This window comes from Aspergillus steynii (genome assembly GCF_002849105.1).
Source record: "Aspergillus steynii IBT 23096 chromosome Unknown P170scaffold_3, whole genome shotgun sequence".
In the NCBI taxonomy this organism is placed as follows: Eukaryota; Fungi; Ascomycota; class Eurotiomycetes; order Eurotiales; family Aspergillaceae; genus Aspergillus; species Aspergillus steynii.
Genome location: NW_020194400.1, coordinates 2,534,287 through 2,557,028, shown reverse-complemented (window position 1 = coordinate 2,557,028; position 22,742 = coordinate 2,534,287). Strand labels below are relative to the sequence as shown.

Here is a 22,742-nt window from a genome sequence, read left to right as displayed (position 1 = left end):
CAATTTCCTCGGGAGCCAGCGAGGATACATGAAAAGGCCATGACAAGAAAATCAAAAGGTAGGATGGAAACCGTGGGAACCATTTACATCCTCGAAGACGGTGAGGATCATCAGGCGTGCCATTTTATGGCGGTACATGAGGCCATACATGAATTAAACAAATTCCCCAGCCGAGGATACATCAGAAAAACAGGAAAGGAAATGTCAGTGAAAAAAACCTCAAAAAAAACCTCTTCAAATGTAGAGGAAAAAGGAAGGGAAAAACTGAAAATCAGACTCCGAGCCCGCCCAGAGACGTATGGGGGCATCCTTTAGATCAATCCGAACAGAACAAGCCCGACCAACTCCAAGCTAAACCGAGAAACCGCCCATTCACATCACGCCTGCCGTAATAGGTCGATGGGGAAGATGACGAAGATCGTAGATAAATATAGTAAACCCTTTTTGGGACAGAAAATGTACATGTCAGAAGTGAAACGAAGTTGTCGGGAAGTGAACGAAAATCCGAGCTGTATGAAATCATCACTCTATATTGCCGGTTGTAGAGCGCATGTCGAACGGTATATTTTGGCGTAATTTATAAATATTCTCGGGTGCCATTCAAGTCGTACCCCGTCGACGGCGGAAGTTCAACACCTTTCGAAGCGAGGCAAATGGCTTGGGAAGAGGTTTGTTGTAAAATGGGTCGTTCTTGAAGTCCTCGTCGGTAAATTTCTATTGAAAAGAAAACATTAGTGGCTGAAACCAAGCCGACCTCAGAATGTGACAAGAGACACGTACCAATCCGGGACAGCGCATAAAATTTCCATAATCGTTCATCATGTTGGTTCCCTCTTCGTATTCATAAGTTTGGCCTTCCCTGTCGGTGTGACCGGGTGGGAAATAAGCCACTCCATCTAGTGGACGGTGGCCGTCGAGACAGTCGCGAATTTTGTCGGACGGGGTGGCCTTGAGAGCCTCTGCGTTTGATGTTTGGAGGGCCTCGACGGGACTCGCCTTGGTGTCGTGGTTTCTTTCGGGGTAGACGGCGTCATAAGGGCCTTCGTGGTGGTACTGATAAATTCCCGCGTCATCGAGACGGTCGATGATGTCGGGATTAACGAGGAGTGAGTCACGCGGGTATCGAGACTGACGTCGTCCTGAGCGCATCGTAGAGTGGCGACGGGGCTCGTGATGGTGGCTATGGTGGTTATGGTGGTTATGGTGGTGATAAGTAGGATAATCTCGCCGCCTGGGCTGCTCCATGGGGAAATGTTCGAGCATTCCGTTATAGTAGACGGACGGGACCGAGGAGGATCTTTGACGGCGGAGCGTGTGACGAGAAGGAGATGGAGAGAGGAAGCGATAATAAGGATTCTGACTGTGTCGGGTCATGTCCAGGCGTGGCGAAGAAGAGTAGTGAGGAAGAGGGGAGAGGGCCGAAGTCATATGCAGGACTTCAGTCGAGGCCATGGTGGAAGATTTGACGGTGAGCAGGATTGGGAAGAAGAGGGGGATCTCTCACGGCCTGGAAAGACCGTGAATTGGAAATACAATAAATGTATGTAGGCACTTAATAGTACCAGAGCGCTAGTGGGAATCTGCGTAAATTCCACGAACAGAAGTGGGGCCAGACGAGAAGTATAAAGATGCACGGGCGAAAAGTGGCTTTAGGCCGAAGGTGTGGACGGAGTAGCGATAGATGGAAATATCGAGGGACGATGGAGAAGAGAAGAATATAAAGAGACGACGGAGCAGGCGGCCAGCAAAAAAAGGCCTGGGTCAGTGAGCATCTACACGCCCAAGTGACGTTCACTGCCGAGAGTGACGTGACGACTTGCGTAGGATGATTTCTTATCGATAACAAATGGCACCCCTGCCTTCCTGTTGGGGTCTAGTGTCAGGGTCTGCGCGGAAGACTAGACCCGTTCGGTTGCATTGACTGCCGCTCGATGACCTCTTGAACTTCTCTCCTCCTGCACAGTCTACACTTACCAGACAACCCTGCCAACGGAGTCGAGGTCTCGGTTCGACGCTTCACGGCAGCCCGGTGCAACACTCTGCTGCGTTCCTGGGAGAACCCGCCCGTCAGATCTCGGACGCAGAACATGTTCTATTTCCAAACTCAAGTCCGAGTCACCCGAGAGGCAACACGCACCCTGCTGACAGGGTCCACAGTGGCTAACAGTAATCTGAGTTCACAAACGGAGCAGAAATTAAATCATTAGCCCACCACGATACCCGACCGAACATGTGCAACAGCCGACGATCTTTTGATATCTTCATATCAATCCCCATGGACCGACTCTTGACCGTCTCCTTGTCCCTGGAATCCAAAGCGTCAAACCCCTCGAATTTAAGCTTAACCCCTAGTATGGTCGTAGCGTTGATGGCGTTTTTCTCCTAGTCAAATTAGTACAAGACCCGGCAACTTTCCCTCGCGATTCCCAAGAACCGTTGGTGTATCCACTTTTCTTAGTCGCAGCGTCCACCATGAACGTCATGGATCAACATCCATTTGCAACATCTCTGCGATCTCGCTGCCCTCCACGAGTTTTTCTCCAGAGTGATGTCATCTGATCACCCCGCCCTCGGAGTTGAGAATAAAATCCAGGTGTAATGGACCGGAGACCGTTCAGTTGGTTCGTAAAACGCTGCTGTGAAAACCAGCACGGATAGGAAACCGTCCATCAATTTTCACGTAGGACAATATTCGCCTGTGCAGGTGCTCCCGGCTTCGACTACACCGTATCAATGTCCATCTATCAGATCCGGTATGCACTCCGCAATAGAGGACGCAAGGTCCGGAGTATGTGAGTCGGACTACTCCAGAGTGGGCTTCCGTGGCTGTCAATATTGCTGGAAATCGGCGTCCGAATTATTGAAATAGCATGTCAATACGAGCCAATGCGCCCTGGAAATCTCCGAGCGACGCTATTTACGGACTCGTCTGGAACCAGAAGCGTCGGACTGGGCGGATTGTCAACTCCGGCCGGTTGCTTGGCGCAACCCGTACGGTATCAATACCCCCGATCACTGCGCCGTCGCCCAGACGCGACCATCATCGTTTCTCGGCATCAGGCAGACTGCAAATGGCTCTGGTGCAGTATTCGGATTCCGAATCAGAAGAGGACTCTCCTCCAAGACCTATCAAGAAGCATCGTTCCGAGACCACCTCCGCCTCCGCCTCCGCCTCAGCCTCATCTCTTCCCCCACTCCCCAAATCCTTCCACGATCTCTATGCCTCCAGTACTCGTGTCAGCGTGAAAGATGACCCCAGTCTCCATGGAGGCCGGAAGCGAGTGATCCCTCATATCGAGGGGAATTGGCCCACGCACCTCTATCTCGAATGTCAGGCCGCGTCATGCTATTTTCGTTTCTCTTCGATGTCTCGCGCTGATTTGAAACAGGGTTCCCTTCCAAAGAAGAGCTCGCCATTCTGAGTGACGTTCTCAGCCAGTGCGAAGACAAGCTAGCAAACAGCAACATAGACGTCCAGAGTCTATTGAGAAGTGACCTGGGGGCCCAGCTTCCCCTTCATATCAGCCTGTCCCGACCGGTGGTGCTTCGAACGGAGCAGAAACAACCATTTCTGGAGACATTTACCGCCGCTCTCCAAGAATCCAACGTCTCAGCGTGAGTGGCGCAGCACTTTGACATGACGAGACTCAGCATGCTCATTCAGCCTCAGGTTTGACGTGGTCGCCGACAGTCTTCACTGCGTTTCTAATTATGAACAGACACGGTGGTTCTATGTCTTGCGCGCGAGGAAGCCCGAGCATGACAACCTAAATCGCCTGCTCGGGATTTCAAATCGCTGCCTAGCTCTATACGGTCAGCCACCGCTATACGAGCCTCCCCACGAACCAGGCGCGGAACGAGAGTCCAGGTCGTCAGGGAAGTCGGCGCCAAAATCCGCAGTCAAGCAGCCTCAGATGCGCGACTATTCTGAATGTTTTCACATTTCTCTCGCGTGGAGTCTGACTGGCCCTTCGCCCGAAGACCGAGACCAGGTCGCAGAGATCGATCTCCGCAGATTGAGTGGTCTTCGGATCCCTTTCGATTGCGTGAAGGCGAAGCTTGGGAATCAGATTACAAGCATCCCATTGTCGACTGGGATTCTCGGCCAGCGAAGTTAGGCGCATGACACGATAGAAATCCGTTGTAATTTTGGCTGTTCATAGAATTACCTGCTTTGTATAGTCTTCTCGATACGCATATAGCCATAGTGCAATATTATAGTTTACTAGAGTAATCTGGATATCTTCCTGCGAGAACAAGAAAGATCCCTTGCCTTGAAGGATCTTATCAAGGTTCAATTATTGAAGGTATGGACGTAATGCCCTGGTAATATTACCGACCCCTGTCGCGCTAAGCCGATCCCATCCGATACGCGCTTTTCGACTTGTGCCGCACCACAGCTCTTTCTCCTTCCTCATGGCCGGCATTCTTTGCACCCTCCCCGCAAGAAACGATTCCTCGTCGGGACTCTCAAGATGTCGGGTCTTCAAATCCCGAGCGTCACACTAGTGAGTTTCACCACCCACCCAAGTCCCTACTTTCAACGCCCCCTAACATTCTCGCGTCGTTAGGAAGACCTTGAAGCTTTCCAAGCAAAACATTTCCCTGGAAGCGCCCAAACCCCCGCGATTCAGGGCCCCTACGACGAAACAGTAGACCACCAGCTCGAAGAATACGAAGATGAAGATGATCTCGGGTACTACCCCGACGGGGTGAAGCGTACTTTGACGGACGAGCAGATCAGGATCTTCAGACATAGCGAAATCCACTCGCTGCTTCGTGAGAAGCAGCTACGCGAGGAGGCTCTTCTCGAGGCAGCTGAGGAGGAAAGAAGGGAGGAGGCAGCTGAAACGCAGAAGCCGGCTGCGTCTGACGCAGACACCGCGGTGCCTACGAATAAACACGAGCGTACTGATGGCCAAGAGGCTTCGGATTCTCTTCTAGACTACGGTGAGGATGCGCCCGTCGGCAAAGCGCAGAAACGTGCTCGGCCGGGATATGCACCTCCGTTCGTGGGGCGGAAGATCATCTCGTATGACGACTGAAGTGCATACTGAATGTCTCGATGGACCTTGGAAAAATGGACTGCGTTCATGGCTGGCGACGATGCTGCTGTGGCAGGATTTTTTCATTCTTGGTTCGGCTACAGACAAGATCCTTCGGATTCTGTAGTCGATCTCGCACATGCGGTAAGTCTTATTTTTATTTCTATCGACCCTTCTATGATGAAACTTTTCGTATCAGTCATCCTTAGTCGGAGCGCCATACCATTCCACGTGGATGTGTAAGGCTATGACGACTGAAATCTTCTCTCTGAGTTGGGCCTCTTCCCTCGAATCTAGTCATTTTTCCAGATATGGCAGTACGCTAATCTCTCTGGAACAGGGCGGCCGCATGGCCCCGTAGCGAATGAGATCTCATTGCAGCGTGATCTGCCTCTTCTTGGGAACGATGGCCCAAAGCAAGCCGATTCCAATCAGCAAGCCAACCATGATAGGTTGCAGCACCTGAACGCCAGCCTTGGAGGCTATGGCGCCCGTCATGAACGGGAAGGCAGCCGCCCCGGCTTGACCCAAGCTGGCGGTGAAACCTGCAAATTTATTAGCAGGACACAATCGGCACTCTGAGCTAGGGGTTCACAAACCGATTGCTCCGATATGAAGCTCCTGCGGAATGACCTCTGTGAGAACATATAGTCCCACCGGATAGAATGGACCAATGAAGAACCCTATATGAACGAGCAGTCAACTACCTGGGTAGATGTGATAATTCTTGGATAAGCATCCGCTCTTCGCGACCTACCTAGCAAGCAGATCGTAACGGCGTTCGCAGGGATACTGGGGATCAGCCAGAACATCAGCTGCATGATCAATGCCAGCAAGGTGTAAATGAACACCATGCGCCGTTCTCCGAACTTGTGCGTGATGTCTGCAAGAACCACCCGGCCTATCGTAAACCCCGACCAGAACCCGGAGGCAACGTAACCCATTTTCTCCAAGTCGCCATGGCGAACCGACACGAGGAACTGCACCAGCCATCCTAAACACCATTAGCCCAACACCCTCTTTCTCAAGACCCCAACTGAACCTACCTCCAGACGCCACTTCCGCCCCGGCATACAAAAAGAAAAACCCATTGAGAATCCAAACCGCCCGACTCTTCATCACCGCCTTGAACTCGCCTCCCGCCGTATCCTTCGCCGTCGCCACATTCGGCTGGAACAGGTTGCGCCGAAACGTCCACGCCAACAAGCACACATTGACGACCCCCAGCCCCATCGTCACCAGGTAGTAATGATGCCACTCGGGCGTCCGCGACGCAATCGTGCTCGCGATCAGCGGCGCAATGATGGTCCCGGCGCCATACACCGCATGCAAGATGCCCAGCCAGCGGTGCGCGTTCTTCACCGTGATCGTGAACGTGTTCGCCTGCGCATCCTGGAACGCGACGCCCATGCCCGTGAAGAAAAACGCCCCCATGAACACCGGCAGCGGCGGATGCCACCACATCAGCGCGTACCCGAGACACTGGATCGCGGCGCCCAGCACCAGTGTCCCGCCGGTGCCGATGCGCGCGCAGACGTGGATGTTCGCGAAGCAGGCGGTCACCCAGCCCGTGAAGTTCACCAGGTACACGAAGGAGACGGTCAAGAGGTCGATTTGGTAGGTCGGTTGCATGTAGGGGATGAGGACGCCGGTGGCCGCATCTGCAATTCGCACCCACATTTAGTAAGTATTGAGTATATTTTTCTTGACCCCCGGAAACGCGGACGATAGACAATGAAGATGAGGAGAAGTCACGTACCATTCAAACCAGCTTGCAGGACAGCGAAGTTCGTGCTGATGATCTTTCCCAGCACCTGGCGGGCTGTTTTCTGATCGAAGAAGGACCCTTCTTCTTCTTCTTCTTCTTCCTCTTCTTCGCGCTCGACGGGAGGGTCGGCGTCCTGCGAAATAGTGCCGTAGTTGGCTTGTCCGGTCATGGTCTATCGATCGATCGAGTGATGGTATACAAAACTAGATAGTCGAGGGAAGGTCTGATCTACAGAGCACAGAATAGAAAGAGACAAGATGAGATGAGATGAACCTCTGCTTATATTGCTTGACATCTAATGAACCGCCCCGCCGCGGGAAAAAATAAAGAAATAAGAAAGAGGAGAAAAGAAACTAAATCCAAACCGCGTGAGACATGCTCCATAGACACCACCACACCGACTCTCACCCCGTAGTGTATCCAGTCTAGCTAAGGTAGTAAGTGGAGGGGTAAAAAGTTGGAGTAAGAACGTGAGGTGAGGGCAAAAGGGAAAAAAAAAACTGGGGAGGTCCAAGCGAAGGAGTCTTGGCTCGCTTGGAGCGGCTGGGAAATGGAACCTGAATAATAATACCTACTGATCTGACCTGATCACCGTTGTAAGGTTGCATTGATCGACCTGCTGACCTCTTCTTTTTTATCGTGCAGAAGAAGAGTGTATTTTGGACCTCTGGCACTGCAGCTCTGTGTCTGGTCCTCGTGTTTATCTCCTGCTATCGTGTCCCCGTGGACGAATGCGTCTCGCACGAGCATTTTGCATGGGCGTTCAGATATGGGGGTGCCCGCATTGGCATTATGGGGTCTCCAGGATCCGGCAAAATGTCGGCTATTTAGCGGCTCGGATGCCGTCTTCTCCGGTGGTTTGTTGTGAGGGGTTGGGAAGTGGCTGGATGAGTGATGTCCTTTCTGTTCGGGTTCCTGCTTTGTTTCTGTGGACAGCTTCAATGAGCCCAATGAGCAAGAGCGAGAGAGCCGGTGAGTATTCTTGAGATCGGGTTGAAATATATAGGTAAGGGGATGGGCGGGGAACTCGGCCGTGGGCTGATCTAGGCGGTGTCAGTGGCATGATTAGCTATCGTCCATGCTCTGGGACTGCCGAGCAAGCAAGGTATTCTCTTGATGCCGGATAGCTCGAAACGAGAGTTGGTCGCGATATGTTTTCATTGTCGAGGACAATATTGTATCTTCCTGCCTGTGGTTCAGGCATGCGATTGCTGACCGCGGTTGCTCAAGGCAATGTGAACGCTCCAAGGAGGATCTTCTTGGGGAAGGCAGAGCGGTTGACCATGTCAATGATCGCTCTTATCTGCTTGTCTTGCTCTTATATGACAAGATTGTCAGCAGGCAAGACGGCTGGACCTGCGCCCGTGGAGCGGAGCAAGTTGAAAAGCAGAATCATGGGCAGCACTCCCATTTGTAGCTTGGAAACGACCGAGGAGACCCAGGTTGGCGACTGCAGGATCTACTGACACGCAACGACAGCGCCGCGAGATGACCGTCGCAGATAAGCGTGGGGTGCCACTCGACGGGCGGCAGAAACAGGGTGTTTAAAATACCCGACGAGATGATCTTTGCATCCCCGGATGGAGAAAACTGGAGCAATTCCGCCTCAGAGACTCAGACACCCGAAACCGTGACTAATGGGAATTACCCCGGACAGGAGAAGTCCTGACCATGCAGTATCCAGTATGGCACGTATGCAGCATGCGGTGACGTTCCATCCGGGCAATTGAAAATCCCGCATCGTTGAGTCGCCGTCTCGGACTCAGGGGAGCTTAGTCGGCCATCCCCATAATAATTTGGTAATGGAATCATGCACCACCCAGTCGTCTTGTTTTGGTGACTAATTTTCCACTTGGATTCTCCATTCTCTCCAGACTCCAGAGACCCAGTCGGTATTGAATCTGGGGTTGAAAATCTGGGGTTTGAATTGATGTTGTTGATGTCCTGTGGATGTGGTCAGTTCTTGAATGCGAGAATGAGGTCGAGGGATGTGCATCGTGTAACTTTCCCCTTTGATCGCACTCCTTGGCTTCTGAGGCCACCGGGGGCGCCGTCCGCCGGATTGGCAGCAGGAGGAATAATTCCGCGCAAACCCGAATAACAATGGAGGCAGCAGCCTCTGATAACCGGGCATGAGGATATAACCGCGGTCCCCGTGGATGGTGCCGTCATACCACGTAGATCGAGGTATTTCTTTCGGAGGAGCAGACAGGAATTCGTCGACACAGGAGAACGATCGCCTGTCGGATGTAACGTGATCTGACTTTATCGTGGCAACGTCAATCCATGACAAACGGCGCTCTCTATCTTGACTTTATTATCTCCGGCCATCTCCACTCGGGCTCCACCTGCTGTTAGAAAGAAATGGGTCTTGATAACTCGAGTTGTTCAACATTCACAACAATGGCTTTCCAATGTTGAGCAATTCGATGTTGTTTAAGAGCATACACCGGCAGACCGACAAGCATACTCCGGACTATGGCGGATGAAGCTAGGTCTCTTCTTCCGGGACAGCGCTCCTTCGCGCCATTGGAGCTATCTAGACCGACTGGGCAGAGTATGCGCGTAAGCAGGGACCGATCAATTAAGTTTAGCCTCATTGGATAGCGCCTTGGGTCCTAGACCAGTGGGAGATAAGAGGTTTGACCACACTCCTCGTCACTGGCAAGGCGCCATTCTGGAGCTTAACCGGCTTAAGCGGACACCACTGCTAGCCATACTGCCGATCATACTCTCAGCAAGATTGGCTGTATGAGGTCACCTCGCCATTGAAGAATGACCGTTGCTGGTATACATGCACTTCAACCTGACCACCTGTCTGTTGCAACATCACCAATTGTCAATGTCAGACAGGGCGATTGGCCTGGTCCGGGCTAGATGTTCCATCTGGCTTCTTCCCCAGATCCACCTGGGATATCGGTAGGCTGTGAAAGTCCGCTTGGGGGTTTCTGTTACGTCGCAATTTCGTGATTCGTTTAACCTGGACCCCGACTCGGGCCCATCGGCCCACTGGCACCACCCGATCATCACTAGTTATGGAGCGAGGACAAGACGTTGGCTGAGGAGCAGATGCAGTAGTAGGTAGAAGGCAGCCACAGATACTCTGGAAGCGGCAAGAGGAATTGCTCCCCTCCTGCCCGGTGCGCGGTTTTCTTTCCCCTTTCTCTCTGGTTGGCAGACCCTCAAGTGGCTCCTCTCCGGGCTTCTCCTCTTATATACGGATCGCTCGAGGTCCTTCTCTTGGGTTTTTCTCATAGGAACAAGCCTCCTTGTTCTCCTTTTTTTTTTCTTTCCCCCGGAGGTCTCAGGCCAATCGCTTGGCAAAATTTCTTCATTATGAGTCCTCCTCAGATCGTTTCGGTTCCCTCGAATACCATTGACCCCGAGAATGTGAAGGAGAAAGGTCTGCCGGCAGACCAGGCATCCATTGGTATGGACGAGAAGAAGCTGGAAACGCCTCCCTACATGCAAGATGCCTTTGGTGACGAGGAATTCGCGGAGGTCAAGTACAAGGTCTTGAAGTGGTGGTATGCAGGAAACACCGATCCAATCGAGCATCCCCAAAAGCCTTAACTGACCTTTGATCCACCCCTACAGGCAATGTGGCCTGCTCATGGTAGCCGAAACGGTTTCCCTAGGTGTTCTGTCGTTGCCTGCCGCGGTTGCCGGGCTGGGTCTAGTTCCGTACGTACAACTTGATGTTTGACAGCTTGCGTGATGGCTAACGTGGGACAGCGCCGTCATTATCCTGATTGGACTGGGTATTTTGGCAACATATACCGGATACGTGATCGGCCAATTCAAATGGAGATACCCCCATATCTCAAACATGGCCGACGCTGGGGAAGTGCTCGCTGGAAAGTTTGGACGCGAGCTGCTAGGCATTGGCCAAATGCTCTTCCTGGTGTTCATCATGGCCAGTCACCTACTTACCTTCACCATTGCCATGAACAAGATCACCAACCATGGAACGTGCTCGATTGTGTTCGGCGTGGTTGGCATGATCGTTTCATTTATTTGCTCTCTGCCTCGTACCTTGGCGAAGATGTCGTGGCTGTCATTAGTTTGTAGGCTGCCGCCCCAAAATGGCCCCAAGATGTCTGCATGGCTGTATACTAACATTGACCAGCATTCATCAGCATCCTCTCTGCCGTTTTCATTGCCATGATTGGCGTAGGCATCTTACATCCTGGAGATCGAGTTGATGCCGTCGTCGATACCAATCTCTATAACGGGTTTACCGCCGTGACTAATATTGTGTTTGCTTTCTGTAAGTTTTGTTGAAACACCCTCGCTTACCAGACATGATTAACTGACTCCATTAGCCGGTCACGCTGCCTTTTTCGGTCTCGCCGCAGAGCTGAAGGATCCCCGTGACTTCCCCAAAGCCTTGTGTCTCCTGCAGGGCGTTGATCTCTGCCTTTACCTGATCGCAGCCGTTGTCATCTATCGTTTCGGCGGTGCCGACGTTGCCTCTCCTGCCTTGGGCTCCGCCAGCCCCGTTGTGACCAAAGTGGCCTACGGCATCGCCTTGCCTACCGTGAGTTTGTCCTCATCCTCTTCCCTACATAACACTCTAACCCCCGATTAGATCATCATCGCCGGCGTCATTAACGGCCACATCGCCTTTAAATACGTCTACATCCGCATCTTCCGCGGCACCGACCGCATGCACAAGCGCGACTGGCTCGCCATCAGCTCCTGGGTCGGCATCGGGCTCTTCCTCTGGATCCTCGCCTGGATCATTGCCGAGGCGATCCCCGTCTTCAGCAACCTGCTCAGTTTGATCACGGCCCTGTTCGCCTCCTGGTTCACCTACGGCCTCAGCGGCATGTTCTGGCTCTACATGAACAAGGGGATTTGGTTCTCCTCGCCGAGGAAGATCGCCTTAACTTTTCTGAATATCTTCAATGTTGCCGTCGGTGCTTGTCTGGTATGTTTTTCCAAGCCTATTGATTAGGGCAGTCTATATGTCTGACACCAGCTAACTCGTCCCCAGTGCGGTCTCGGCCTTTATGTTTCCGGAAAAGCCATACATGATAATCCTAGTAGTGCCAGCTTTTCGTGTGCCGATAACTCCTAGCGAGTGTCCGGCATACTAGTCCCTATATATAAACCCAGTCTGAGGTGTCCACGCCCTCCAAGCCGTTCACCTTATGTATATACGAAGAATATATGAACCTGTCATCTCAGCCCCGTTACACAAACATAATACCATGCACAACTGAGCGAACTGAAAAAGTCTAGTAAGACGGTCTAGACGTGTTTGACATTCCCCCATCTCATGCCATGCTGTATAATACCAGACGGGTCTCTAGAGGACCAGACAGTACCTAGCCTCGCCGCTCGGTCCCTGCTGATCGATCTATGAATGCAACTCCATCAACTCTCGACAAGGAGCAGAACAAACCGGCTTGAGAACAGCGACTAGTAGACGAAGACAATGAAGTGACAACAATAAGAACGACAGAAGTAGAAAAGAAAAGGTTTTATAAGAACGCCATGCAATGAATATGCCATCCATGCCAGTTTAAACACCCCGATCGAATCAACCAGTCAATGGAAAAACAGATACCCGAACAAGAGAATAGAATAGAAGATATAAAGAAATAGAGAGAAAATAGACAGCGAGAGAAGTGGAATGTAAGATGGTGAAGGTACCTATGCAAGGGAATGAAACGAAGTTTTAGATTAGAAGGGAAAGAACGGAAGATATCCACGGAAAGGTGGTCTAAGACACCGTCCCCGTCCGGCTCGCCCGCTTCATGCGCCTTCGCTTCCGTCGACACGAGTCGATCGCTTCCGGGGTCAGGATGTCCGCGGGAAGTTCGAACTCCCTCTCCTCCGGTTCGGGGATCAGGTGTCCGAAAGCCAGTCGGACGCGACCCTTGCGGTGAGTCGACAGCGCTGCGTCCCGGACGTGGCGCTTCGAGAAGAAAGAGGTGAATGGTTTGTCTGGGACGAAGACGGGGGGGAGAAGTGGGATTGGGGGCTGTGCAGGTGCTGCGGCTGCGGCTGTGGATGCAACGGGTTCTGCGGCGTTGTTGTTATTGTTGGTGCTGTTGCTGCTGTGATTGGGGATGTTGCTGGGTTTGGACTTCTTGCGTCCTCCTTCGCCGGCGGGAGTGGCGGACGACGACCCTTTTGGTTTCTTTCCCGCGGTGGCGGAGCGGGCTTCTTGATGGAGTTGACGAGCTGCCCAGGCGTCGACGTCGTTGACATCCGGGGTCTCGCCGTAACTAGGGGCGTCGGAGAGCAAGGTAACGGGTGACTCATCGGGATCTTCAGAGTCCTCGACCACTACATCGGTGGAGCGGCGTTTCTGGGATGTGGACGCAGACGCGGAGGGCGGATGAGGATGGTGTTGTTGAGGAGTGGCGTCCAGGTCTTCAGCGGACTCAACGCGCAGCTTCTCCTTGTCCGCCTTGCGTCGCTTCTCCTCTTCCCTCCAGATCTTGAACTTCTGGATCAGCGCCGAGAGCTCCTTCACGCAAAAGTCGCGCTTCAATTCGTAATGCTTCTTCTCCTGGTCTGTGGCGCCGCTGATTCCCATGACTCGCAGCCAGTCTTGGCCTTGCAGCTCGTCCACTAGGCGGTCCAGTTGCTGTTTCTCATGCTGAGCGCGTTCGCGCTCGATGTTCCGAAGCTGTTTCTCCTGGCGCTCATTGCGCCGGTGAGCTCGGAAGTAGGTGGCTTCGTTGAGGGGGTCCTCGTCCTCTATTTCCTCCTTCTCAGCCTCTTCGACTTTCGTTTTGCGAGGCGTCTCCTCCGATTCCGCGGGCGCGGGAAGAGCAATGGTCTCGCAATTGTGTAGATTAACCAGCGGGTTCCCGAATGGCGATTCCGTATCATGAGCCGGCGACGCCAAGGAAGAGACAGGGGACTCGGAGAGATCGTCGATGAGCTTGATTTTGGTCTGGCCGGCAAGAAATTCTGTTCTGGTCAGCTCTCGGTCCGCCCTATGTGAGTACGATTTCTGGCCAGATCCTACCAGTCTTCGGAGGCTCGAAGCTCAGCAATTGCTCGTAGTTGGGGAAATACAGCGCCAATTCGCTCCGCGCGCGGGAACCCCCGTCATGCGAGCGCAGGCTCCGACGTTGCTGCTGTTGCTGCTGCGGTTGCGGTTGCGGTTCTGATTGGGATTCTGATTGTGATTGGGGCGGACCCGACGAAGCAGCAGGGGGCGCATCTTCAACGATGCCCGGAGAATCCTGCGCCGGCGCAGGATCGGGCAGATGCGACGAGAACGCAGCGGGGGAGTCGGAGGAACGAGCGGTCTTCTGCATGCGTCGCCGGCCGGACTCTGGGGTCGGAGCCGGACGGCGCACGGACGACGGGCGACCGGGCGAGCGAACGGGTTCGGTGGTCGGAGAGATGGTGTCGAGGGGATCGGGGCTTTCGCGACCTCCACGCAGGAAGAGGGCGGCGGTCGAGGGGGTTTCGCGCCGGTGGATTCGGAGATCTTTCGAGCGTGGGGTGGACGGAGGAGGATGGGATGAGGAGGCCGCGTTGGTGTTGAAGGAGGGCGAGGAGAGAGGCCCCGGTCGGCGCGTGGAGTGTCGCAGGGGTACGATGGGCTTGGAGGGAGAATCGTCGATGGTGGTATCGAGGAGATCGGGGGAGCTCTTGCGCCGAGCCACGGGCGCATGCAAACGAGGGCGCTTGGATGGTGGAGGAGCGACGCCTTCGTTGACGCGCAAAGTCGACCTCGATCGGATAGTCATGACGGTGGTGGAGGTCATGAGAGAGATGACGGCGAGAGAGAGAGGGAGGAGGAGGAGGAGAAGGACGAGAAGAAGAGGGAGGGAGGACAGAAGAGAAAGGGAATTCCAGAAGGGAGGCAGCGACGACGACAGCTCAATGGCAGTCAATTGGCAGCCATGGCGATTGCGGTGATGAAGCCGTTCGTCGTGCTTCTTCTCCCTGAAGACTCGCATTTGGCGGCGACGCTTGCTGGTACCGTATGCGGCCCGTATCCATACCGTCTGGGTGGCATTTTTGGCGGTGTTCTGGTGGTAACGGAGTGGTATCGTGTATTGTGTCTCTGTTCGACCATCTTCTCCCTCGCGATTCTTCTCATCGTCGATTCTTCTTCTCGTCTCCATTCACCTCCTCCTTTTCCTCCATGCTTTTCCCTTCCCCCTCGGACATTATTCCGAATCGTCGGCCAATGCAAACTACGTGGGGGTGAACCCATTCCAATCATCGTGCTCCGTCCATCATCAAGAGCCCGTTCAATGGATCGTCTCCCCTCCTTCTGTGGGGTGCGTGGGGGTGGGATGCGCCCTGCGATCATCTGCATCACGGCCAATGCTGCCTGCTTTGCGGTTTGACAATGCGCAATTGGAGACCCCTCTCTGGAGAATACTTTCCCCAGTCTCGCCTCATGTTCGTCGCCGGCCTTATTTCTGCCTTCTTCCCCTTCTTCTCTCCGTGACTTTCTCTCCTTCTCTCCTCCGACTGCGCATCGCCTCCCATCCATCTCCACTCCACTTTGGTCAGTCAACTCTCCGGACAACCTCCGTGTCTTCCGGTCGTCCTCTTGTAATTAACGTGTGCCTGATTTGCTAGATTATACACTCGTCTTATATAAACCATGGCTATCAACGGTTCGGCAGCACCACGACCCTTAACCCCCGGCGTCTACGTTCCCACTGTCGCCTTCTTCGCCGGCCCCAACGAGGACGTAGATGTCCCCACTGTCGAGAAACATGCCGCCTACCTCGCTCAATCCGGGGTGACCGGGCTGGTGGTGCAGGGGAGCAACGGCGAAGCGGTCCATTTGGACCGTGACGAGCGGAATGTCATCACGGCGGCCACTCGTCGAGCGCTAGATGCCCACGGGGCCTCGACCATGCCGCTCATTGTCGGATGCGGTGCCTCGTCGACGCGGGAGACCATTCAGTTCTGCACCGACGCCGCCGCGGCCGGGGGTGACTATGCCCTGGTGCTCCCTCCATGCTACTACAAGGGCCTAGTCGATGGCGAGAGCCTACGGGAGCATTTCCGCGCCGTGGCGACCGCCTCGCCGGTCCCTGTGCTCATTTACAACTTCCCCGGTGCCTCGTCGGGTCTGGATCTCAGCTCCGACGATATCCTGGCGCTGTCGCAGCACCCCAAAATCGTCGGGGTGAAGCTGACGTGTGGTAACACCGGAAAGCTGGCTCGTATCGCGGCCCAGGCCAAACCCGAGTTTCTGACCTTTGGCGGATCTGCCGACTTCACGCTTCAGACTCTCATTGCCGGCGGGGCGGGCATCATCGGCGGAGTCGCCAATCTAATCCCTCGCGCCTGCGTGCAGGTCATGGAGCTGTACCGGGCGGGCCGGGTGGAAGAGGCCCAGCGGCTGCAAGCAATTGTGGCTCGAGCCGACTGGCACGCGATCAAGGGAGGGTTTGTGGCTGTCAAGAGTGCGCTACAGAGCTACCGGGGATACGGAGTACAGCCGCGACGTCCTTGCGTGGTGCCGTCAGCAGAGGAGCGATTGGCGTTGCAGGAGGCCTTCAAGGAAGGGATCGAGCTTGAGCGGAAATTGGAAAAGGCGTGAGACAGTATATAGTCACAGATTGGTGTTCAAATTCCTTTTCCCCTTCGCATGAAAGTTATGACTTTGTTGGCTTCAATGATTGCGGGTGTCAAATCACCGACGTCTTTTTCATTTTTTTTTCTTTGCTTTTTTTGCCACGTTTTAAGTCCTAGCCAGGCCATATTGATATAACACGAGAGAGATCAGACCGACGTATAACTTGAATCTTTTTGGTGATCCTTCTGACCTATAGCCAAGCAAGCATGACTTATCGAATGCCGTCCCAGGACCTGTCTTTCCCCAGGTCGCACACTCCATCTGGCCCCATGCAGTGCTACACCGATACCTTCGACCGACGACGTGCAGGTTCTGGACCAAACGAGCGAGGTTGATACCCTCCGAGTGTGGGATGAGCTGCACCTTCTCTGCTCTTTGTGAATGTTCGTCGTCCCGTGGATCGGTCACATTTCCACCTCTCTATTTTCCTTTGACAACCAGAGCGCAAAGCTTAACCAAACCCAAACAGTTCCGCGGTCTCCGCCATCGCCCCGTTGTCCCACGGCCGTGACCGACTCTCCTGGCGGCAACTCTTCTATATGCCGCATGGAATGGCGTCCTGCCGGCCTGGACGATGGCGCAAACTTTCGTCGAGTAGCATCGGAGAGGTAGAGCGGTCGCTCTGGATGGGCTGGCATTCTCGATCAATCGTCCTGGCGGTGGCCATGGAATCATTGGCGATTGCGGAAGCGGGGGAGACGACACCATTGATGTATCGAAATCGGGTTCTTTCTACTTTGGTTCTATTGGCTAGGTTTTGCCGTCCGAGAGGGTGCAGATCGAAGTATGCAACGCGCGCACCGGACAAGTGGGGTGTTGAGATGTTGAGATGCGAGGTTTTCGACCGGAGCATGAGGGATTTCTGGATCCCATTTGACTGCTCCTTTGGGTGGCCTCCAAGTGCCTCTCAGTGATTCCCTCTCTAAGTGATTCCCTTGGAGCAGAGGTTACGAAGGAGAGACGGGCAAGGCTACGGCTGATTGTCCAAGTAGTGCATGAATTGTCGGTCCCTTGCAGGCCGGTCGAAGAGCGTCGTGTCGACCGCCGGGTACATGCTGGAGCAAGCAAACCGCGCGGGCCCCGAGGTACCCCGAAGTACCGCCCAAAGCGGCGATCCACCCCCGTGGATGGCCGAATCGGGACAAGCTTATCGATAGCGGCGGTCATGTGTTTGCGGCGTTCGTCTTCACTTTCGCTGCGACGGCGACTTTGGCTTTCTCTTTCAGCCTTCGCTTGTTTTTCCCTCCGATTCAGCTGGCAATTATTGCCCTCGCCCTTCCTTCGTTTATTGAATACTCGTCTGTTCCTCCCATTGCCACCCGTCCCGGCTCTACCAAGATCCCGGAGATCTTGGAAGCGGTCTAGTCCCACTGCAAGGGACGGAGGGCAATTGATGACGACTCGACATCCGACCTGTCACTCGCGGCGTCGAGGATGGAGCCCGGGACAATGAAACCCAGTCACCGTGTTGCAACCCAATCCATGCAATGCTTTTCCGCCTTGCTATACGAGGTCCATTGGGTCAAGACTTCTATGAATGGCACAGACATGCAGGATACCGCTGCATCATGTCTGCTATATTGATTTATTTTCCCTGGCCTGCATGCAGCAATAATCATGCGGCATCCAGGAACTATGCCTATCTCTCTCACCTCTTTTTTTCTTTTCTTTTTCCCGTTGTCCCTTTTGGGCTCCACCTTGGCTACTACCTCCCACGCAACCCCCAGGCTTTTAAAGACCGTCGGATCCATGGGATTCTTTGGAACAACCCAGTCAAGAATCTCCATCGTTCGGATCCCCCGGGTACGACTCCCTATTCCTCCAGTGCCGCCGCGAGACTATATTATCTCCCAAGCCGGCAGTCTCAAGAAGCGCTTCCGCACCAACCATGGCCAAAACTTTGTTCCTACTGGGCCTTTGGGTCCTTGCTGCCTGGGCAGGTGACTGCTCCTCCGACGCGAGGGCGAGCGCGAAGCGACAGGAATGGTATGTCCCATGCCTTGCAATGATGCCTTGCAAGATGGCCCCGGAAAACTCGGAAAACTATAAACTGACTTCTGCCGCAGGGGAGAGCTTCCTTCGTCTACCCGCAAAAGCTACATCAAAGCCGTCAAGTGTATGCAGGAGAAGCCGGGCCAGCTGCCTACCGAGCACTACCCTGGTGCCCGCAGCCGGTTGGATGACTTCGCTATGTATGGCATTCTCACCATATGGTACATCAGACGGGGACTGACCATATTTGCAGCACCCACATCAACAGCACTCTGGGTATTCACTTCAACGGCGTCTTCCTCTCCTGGCACCGTCATTACCTCTGGCTGTGGGAGAAGGCTCTCAAGGAGGAATGCGGATACGAAGGAAACCAGCCGTATGTCTATCTGACCTAACCGATCTTCGCGCGTTCATGTGACTAATGAATTCTCCCGCAGATACTGGAACTGGGCGCTCTCTGCCGGCGATCTTGGTTCTAGCCCGGAATTCGACGGCTCTCCGACTTCTCTGTCCGGCAATGGCGATCCCAGCGTGCCCTATCCCCTTAGCGACCCGGCCGCCAACGCAACCGGAGGCTGCGTCACGACGGGCCCCTTTGCAAACACCCAGGTGCACGTTCGGGATCTGAATGCATTCAGAACGTCGGATGTGATTCTCCCCTCGTTCTTCGACTACGAGCCGCGCTGCTTTGCTCGGCAATTCAACGACACCAGCTCCGGCCTCTACCTCAACCAGGGAGCCGTCGATCGCCTTCTCGACTCCCCCGACATTCGCGCCTTCCAGTTCAATATGGACGGCCGTGAGGCGCGAGAGTTCCCTCCGGGCGGGTTTGTCGGGCCGCATTCCGCGGGACATCAATCGCTGGGACCCATCATGGGAGACTTCTTCGGGTCGCCCCAGGACCCTTCCTTTTTCCTTCACCACGGCATGGTGGACCGCACCTGGGCGCTCTGGCAGGCCAAGGACGAGGAGAACCGGTTGACGCAGACGTATGGCACCAGCAGCATCTTCAACGACCCGACCACGCCGAATGTCACGATGGACACGCAGCTCAGCTTCGGGATTCTGAGCGAGCCCAAGACGGTGGGAGAGTTGGTGAGCACGCACGCGCATGACCTCTGCTACGAGTATGCTTAGTTGGGGTTGAATGAGGAGTGGTCAGTGTTGGTGGCAGAAGTAATGGGAGATGGGATAGCTGGCGCTTCCCCTGGCTCTCCCCTGGACTGGTCTGATAGTAGTATATTGTCTAATGTGTACAAAGAGGGATGGTGGAGGATGGATATACATAATATTTGTTTCGTTTGTGACTGACGGTGCCGCGGGACTGCATGTTGCATAATCGATCAGTTTTGTTTCTCGGGGTCTGGTTCAGATAGCAGGGTTTAATCTGAATCCGCATAGTTAATTCCGAATACTTGGCTCATCATTCGATCATTCGACCATTCGATCATACTTCATTCTGCTATTAATTAGTTTCTTTGAGCCGTGGGCGCGTCTCGGACCAGCCCGACGCCTCCCCGCAACTCCGCAAAATGAAGGACTGCAGGTCATTAAAGGTCATTCCACCAGCCAAGGCAGCCGATACGAGTCCATCTGATCAGTCGAGGCGATGGAAATGCCAGGATGAGGCTAACGGCAGAGTGAAACAGTCTCATCGCCCCGTCCAAGGCTTATCGCGATGTCACCGTCCCCTTGGCGCTAGAGATGTAACCCTGTTTGTTGTTTGTTGTTGGTCCCGGGCGGTATAGGTACCCGACGGTGGGTACAAAATGCGGCCGGGCAGGAGGTACCGGTACCTGTCGAGGCCGTATCTTCGCGTCGTCGAAGTATTTGGAGTCGTTGGGGCTTGGAGACTTCCACGATCCTCGACTGCGACGAGACTGCGGAGCCAAAGATAGAGGAAGATGCCGCAGCAAACGCCATGTGACGCTGCCGGTGGGTTCGACCCAATCTCGAAAGCCGGGGCAGGATGATGGGGAATGACGATCCAGCCCGATTGCCCATGACTATTTATTGACGATCTTCTTCCCCTTTCATCCCTCTCTTTGTGCTCGCTCTGAAACACCGCCCTGCCTGGCCCTTCATTCTGTCGCCCGGCATTCTTCTTTATTTACCTCCTTGTTCCTCGCTCCTTTCTCTCCAGGTCCATGGTTTCTGTCCCCTCGACCTGGGCTAGCTTCTGATCATGCACTTTTCTTCTCTCTGCACGGCGTTGATTGCGGCGACCGGCGTGGCCGCCGTCAAGGTCAACCCGTTGCCTGCGCCGCGCGACATCAGCTGGAGCTCGTCCGGTCCCAAACACCTGGCCCACACGCTGCACCTGCGCACGAAGTCCGACACCAAGGAGAACATCCTCTCCAATGCCTGGGACCGCACCTGGAGGTCCATCTCCGACCTGAAATGGGTCCCCGCCGCGGTCGAGGCTCCCATCTCGTCCTTTGAGCCCTTCCCTACCAGCACCCCCAGCCCCTCGGCACACAAGGGCAAACGGGCGGAGGCTGCGCTGCTGCAGTATGTCGACGTGACTGTGGAGGACAACAAGGCGGATCTCCAGCACGGCGTCAATGAGTCGTACTCGCTGGTCGTCTCCGAGAACCGGGACAGCATCGCCATCAAGGCGCACACCGTCTGGGGCGCCTTGCATGCGTTCACCACGCTGCAGCAGCTGGTTATCTCCGACGGCGGCAAGGGTCTTCTCATCGAGCAGCCCGTCGTCATTCAGGACGAGCCGCTCTACCCGTACCGTGGCATCATGATGGACACCTCCCGCAACTTCATCTCCGTGCCGAAGATCCTCGAGCAGCTGGACGGCATGTCGCTGTCCAAGCTCAACGTGCTGCACTGGCACCTGGACGACGCGCAGTCCTGGCCCGTCCAGGTCGACGCCTACCCGCAGATGACCAAGGACGCATACTCGCCGCGCGAGATCTACAGCCACGCCGACGTGCGCAAGATCGTCAAGTACGCGCGCGGCCGCGGCATCCGGGTCATCCCCGAGATCGACATGCCCAGTCACTCGGCCGCCGGCTGGCAGCAGGTCGACCCGGACATGGTGACGTGCACCGACTCCTGGTGGTCCAACGACGTGTGGGAGCTGCACACGGCCGTGGAGCCCAACCCCGGCCAGCTGGACATCATCTACCCCAAGACGTACGAGGTGGTGCGCGACGTCTACAACGAGATCTCGGATTTGTTCCCGGACCACTGGTTCCACGTTGGCGCCGACGAGATCCAGCCCAACTGCTTCAATTTCAGCCAGCACGTGACGGAGTGGTTCGCCGAGGACGCCTCGCGCACATACCACGACCTGGCGCAGTACTGGGTCGACCACGCGGTGCCCATCTTCCGCAACTACAGCGCCGACCGCCGGCTCGTCATGTGGGAGGACATCACGTTGTCCGCCGAGCACGCGCACGACGTCCCCAAGGACATCGTCATGCAGAGCTGGAACAACGGCCTCGAGTACATCTCCAACCTGACGGCGCGCGGCTACGACGTCATCGTCTCCTCCTCCGACTTCCTGTATCTCGACTGCGGCCGCGGCGGCTTCGTGACCAACGACCCGCGCTACAACGTCATGTCCAACCCGGGCACCGCCGACGTCCCCAACTTCAACTACGGCGGCGGCGGCGGCTCGTGGTGCGCGCCCTACAAGACCTGGCAGCGCATCTACGACTACGACTTCACGCTGAACCTGACCTCCGCGCAGGCCAAGCACGTTATCGGCGCCACGGCCCCGCTCTGGAGCGAGCAGGTCGACGATGTGACGGTGTCCAGCCAGTTCTGGCCGCGCGCCGCGGCGCTGGCCGAGCTGGTGTGGTCGGGCAATCGGGACGCGCACGGCAACAAGCGCACGACCGAGATGACGCAGCGCATCCTGAACTTCCGCGAGTACCTGGTTGCCAACGGGGTGATGGCCACGGCGCTGGTGCCGAAGTACTGTCTGCAGCATCCGCATGCGTGCGACCTGTACCAGAACCAGACGGCCATTCAGTAGTCGATTTCATAACTTGCATTGGGTGGTTGGATTTGGATTTGTTGATTTTGATCTTGATTTCGATCTTAGCATGGTATCTGGTTGGTTGTCGGGTTATCTGCCGTTATCCTGTCTTGACTGTACAGACCATCATTTTGAATTGATTACTTTTAGAGACCATGCATCTGCAATATCAGTAGGAAATTTCAGCACTAGTAGAGTAATCTACTCACCAAGCCGCCTCATTACACCCCCAGTCAACCCCAGCGCCCAATATACATCCATCCATCCATCCATCCATCCGTCCATCCACTGCCTCTATAAACATTAAACATCCTGCGTACATCCACACAACCCACCCCCAACCCAACCCCTTTC

At 54.8% G+C, this 22,742-nt stretch overlaps 11 protein-coding genes across 11 annotated transcripts; 7 read left to right on the top strand and 4 right to left on the bottom strand.

Moving 5' to 3' along the window:
- Positions 1–600: 600 nt before the first annotated feature.
- Positions 601–1,428, bottom strand: P170DRAFT_354009 (uncharacterized protein; the record flags this gene model as incomplete). The annotated part of the gene is made up of 2 exons (XM_024844005.1): positions 601–714; positions 781–1,428. The coding sequence occupies 2 exons, from the start codon at positions 1,426–1,428 to the stop codon at positions 601–603; spliced, it is 762 nt and encodes a 253-aa protein (XP_024705999.1).
- Positions 1,429–2,981: 1,553 nt separating this feature from the next.
- P170DRAFT_435870 (HVSL domain-containing protein) lies at positions 2,982–4,212 on the top strand. The gene is made up of 3 exons (XM_024849038.1): positions 2,982–3,330; positions 3,390–3,615; positions 3,671–4,212. The coding sequence occupies exons 1-3, from the start codon at positions 3,072–3,074 to the stop codon at positions 4,116–4,118; spliced, it is 933 nt and encodes a 310-aa protein (XP_024705998.1). The 5' UTR covers positions 2,982–3,071; the 3' UTR covers positions 4,119–4,212.
- A 263-nt stretch (positions 4,213–4,475) lies between these two features.
- Positions 4,476–5,045, top strand: P170DRAFT_425010 (DUF3807 domain-containing protein; the record flags this gene model as incomplete). The annotated part of the gene is made up of 2 exons (XM_024847598.1): positions 4,476–4,508; positions 4,572–5,045. The coding sequence occupies 2 exons, from the start codon at positions 4,476–4,478 to the stop codon at positions 5,043–5,045; spliced, it is 507 nt and encodes a 168-aa protein (XP_024705997.1).
- A 307-nt stretch (positions 5,046–5,352) lies between these two features.
- Positions 5,353–7,067, bottom strand: P170DRAFT_151559 (putative MFS transporter). The gene is made up of 5 exons (XM_024842523.1): positions 6,805–7,067; positions 6,092–6,706; positions 5,803–6,039; positions 5,645–5,728; positions 5,353–5,590 (listed from the first exon to the last, which is right to left on the bottom strand). Exons 1-5 carry the CDS (start codon positions 6,980–6,982, stop codon positions 5,418–5,420), a joined length of 1,287 nt encoding a protein of 428 aa, XP_024705996.1. The 5' UTR covers positions 6,983–7,067; the 3' UTR covers positions 5,353–5,417.
- Positions 7,068–7,881: 814 nt separating this feature from the next.
- On the top strand, positions 7,882–8,466 carry P170DRAFT_151557 (uncharacterized protein). Its single transcript, XM_024842522.1, has one exon. It carries the CDS (start codon positions 7,965–7,967, stop codon positions 8,277–8,279), a length of 315 nt encoding a protein of 104 aa, XP_024705995.1. The 5' UTR covers positions 7,882–7,964; the 3' UTR covers positions 8,280–8,466.
- Positions 8,467–10,149: 1,683 nt separating this feature from the next.
- P170DRAFT_406070 (neutral amino acid permease) lies at positions 10,150–11,997 on the top strand (the record flags this gene model as incomplete). Its single annotated transcript, XM_024846609.1, has 7 exons — positions 10,150–10,340; positions 10,411–10,497; positions 10,549–10,880; positions 10,943–11,083; positions 11,139–11,353; positions 11,405–11,746; positions 11,813–11,997. The coding sequence occupies 7 exons, from the start codon at positions 10,150–10,152 to the stop codon at positions 11,894–11,896; spliced, it is 1,392 nt and encodes a 463-aa protein (XP_024705994.1). The 3' UTR covers positions 11,897–11,997.
- Positions 11,998–12,544: 547 nt separating this feature from the next.
- P170DRAFT_355451 (acetyltransferase SAS4-like domain-containing protein) lies at positions 12,545–14,555 on the bottom strand (the record flags this gene model as incomplete). The annotated part of the gene is made up of 2 exons (XM_024844092.1): positions 12,545–13,746; positions 13,805–14,555. The coding sequence occupies 2 exons, from the start codon at positions 14,553–14,555 to the stop codon at positions 12,545–12,547; spliced, it is 1,953 nt and encodes a 650-aa protein (XP_024705993.1).
- Positions 14,556–15,127: 572 nt separating this feature from the next.
- On the top strand, positions 15,128–16,582 carry P170DRAFT_151574 (dihydrodipicolinate synthase family protein). Its single transcript, XM_024842524.1, has 2 exons — positions 15,128–15,310; positions 15,385–16,582. Exon 2 carries the CDS (start codon positions 15,410–15,412, stop codon positions 16,358–16,360), a length of 951 nt encoding a protein of 316 aa, XP_024705992.1. The 5' UTR covers positions 15,128–15,310; positions 15,385–15,409; the 3' UTR covers positions 16,361–16,582.
- A 1,840-nt stretch (positions 16,583–18,422) lies between these two features.
- On the top strand, positions 18,423–19,841 carry P170DRAFT_151545 (tyrosinase family protein). The gene is made up of 3 exons (XM_024842521.1): positions 18,423–18,588; positions 18,642–18,764; positions 18,826–19,841. The coding sequence occupies exons 1-3, from the start codon at positions 18,515–18,517 to the stop codon at positions 19,523–19,525; spliced, it is 897 nt and encodes a 298-aa protein (XP_024705991.1). The 5' UTR covers positions 18,423–18,514; the 3' UTR covers positions 19,526–19,841.
- Positions 19,842–19,963: 122 nt separating this feature from the next.
- Positions 19,964–20,483, bottom strand: P170DRAFT_151538 (uncharacterized protein). The gene has a single exon (XM_024842520.1). The coding sequence runs from the start codon at positions 20,390–20,392 to the stop codon at positions 20,087–20,089; it is 306 nt and encodes a 101-aa protein (XP_024705990.1). The 5' UTR covers positions 20,393–20,483; the 3' UTR covers positions 19,964–20,086.
- P170DRAFT_435863 (beta-N-acetylhexosaminidase) lies at positions 20,138–22,544 on the top strand. Its single transcript, XM_024849037.1, has one exon. It carries the CDS (start codon positions 20,574–20,576, stop codon positions 22,383–22,385), a length of 1,812 nt encoding a protein of 603 aa, XP_024705989.1. The 5' UTR covers positions 20,138–20,573; the 3' UTR covers positions 22,386–22,544.
- Positions 22,545–22,742: the final 198 nt, after the last annotated feature.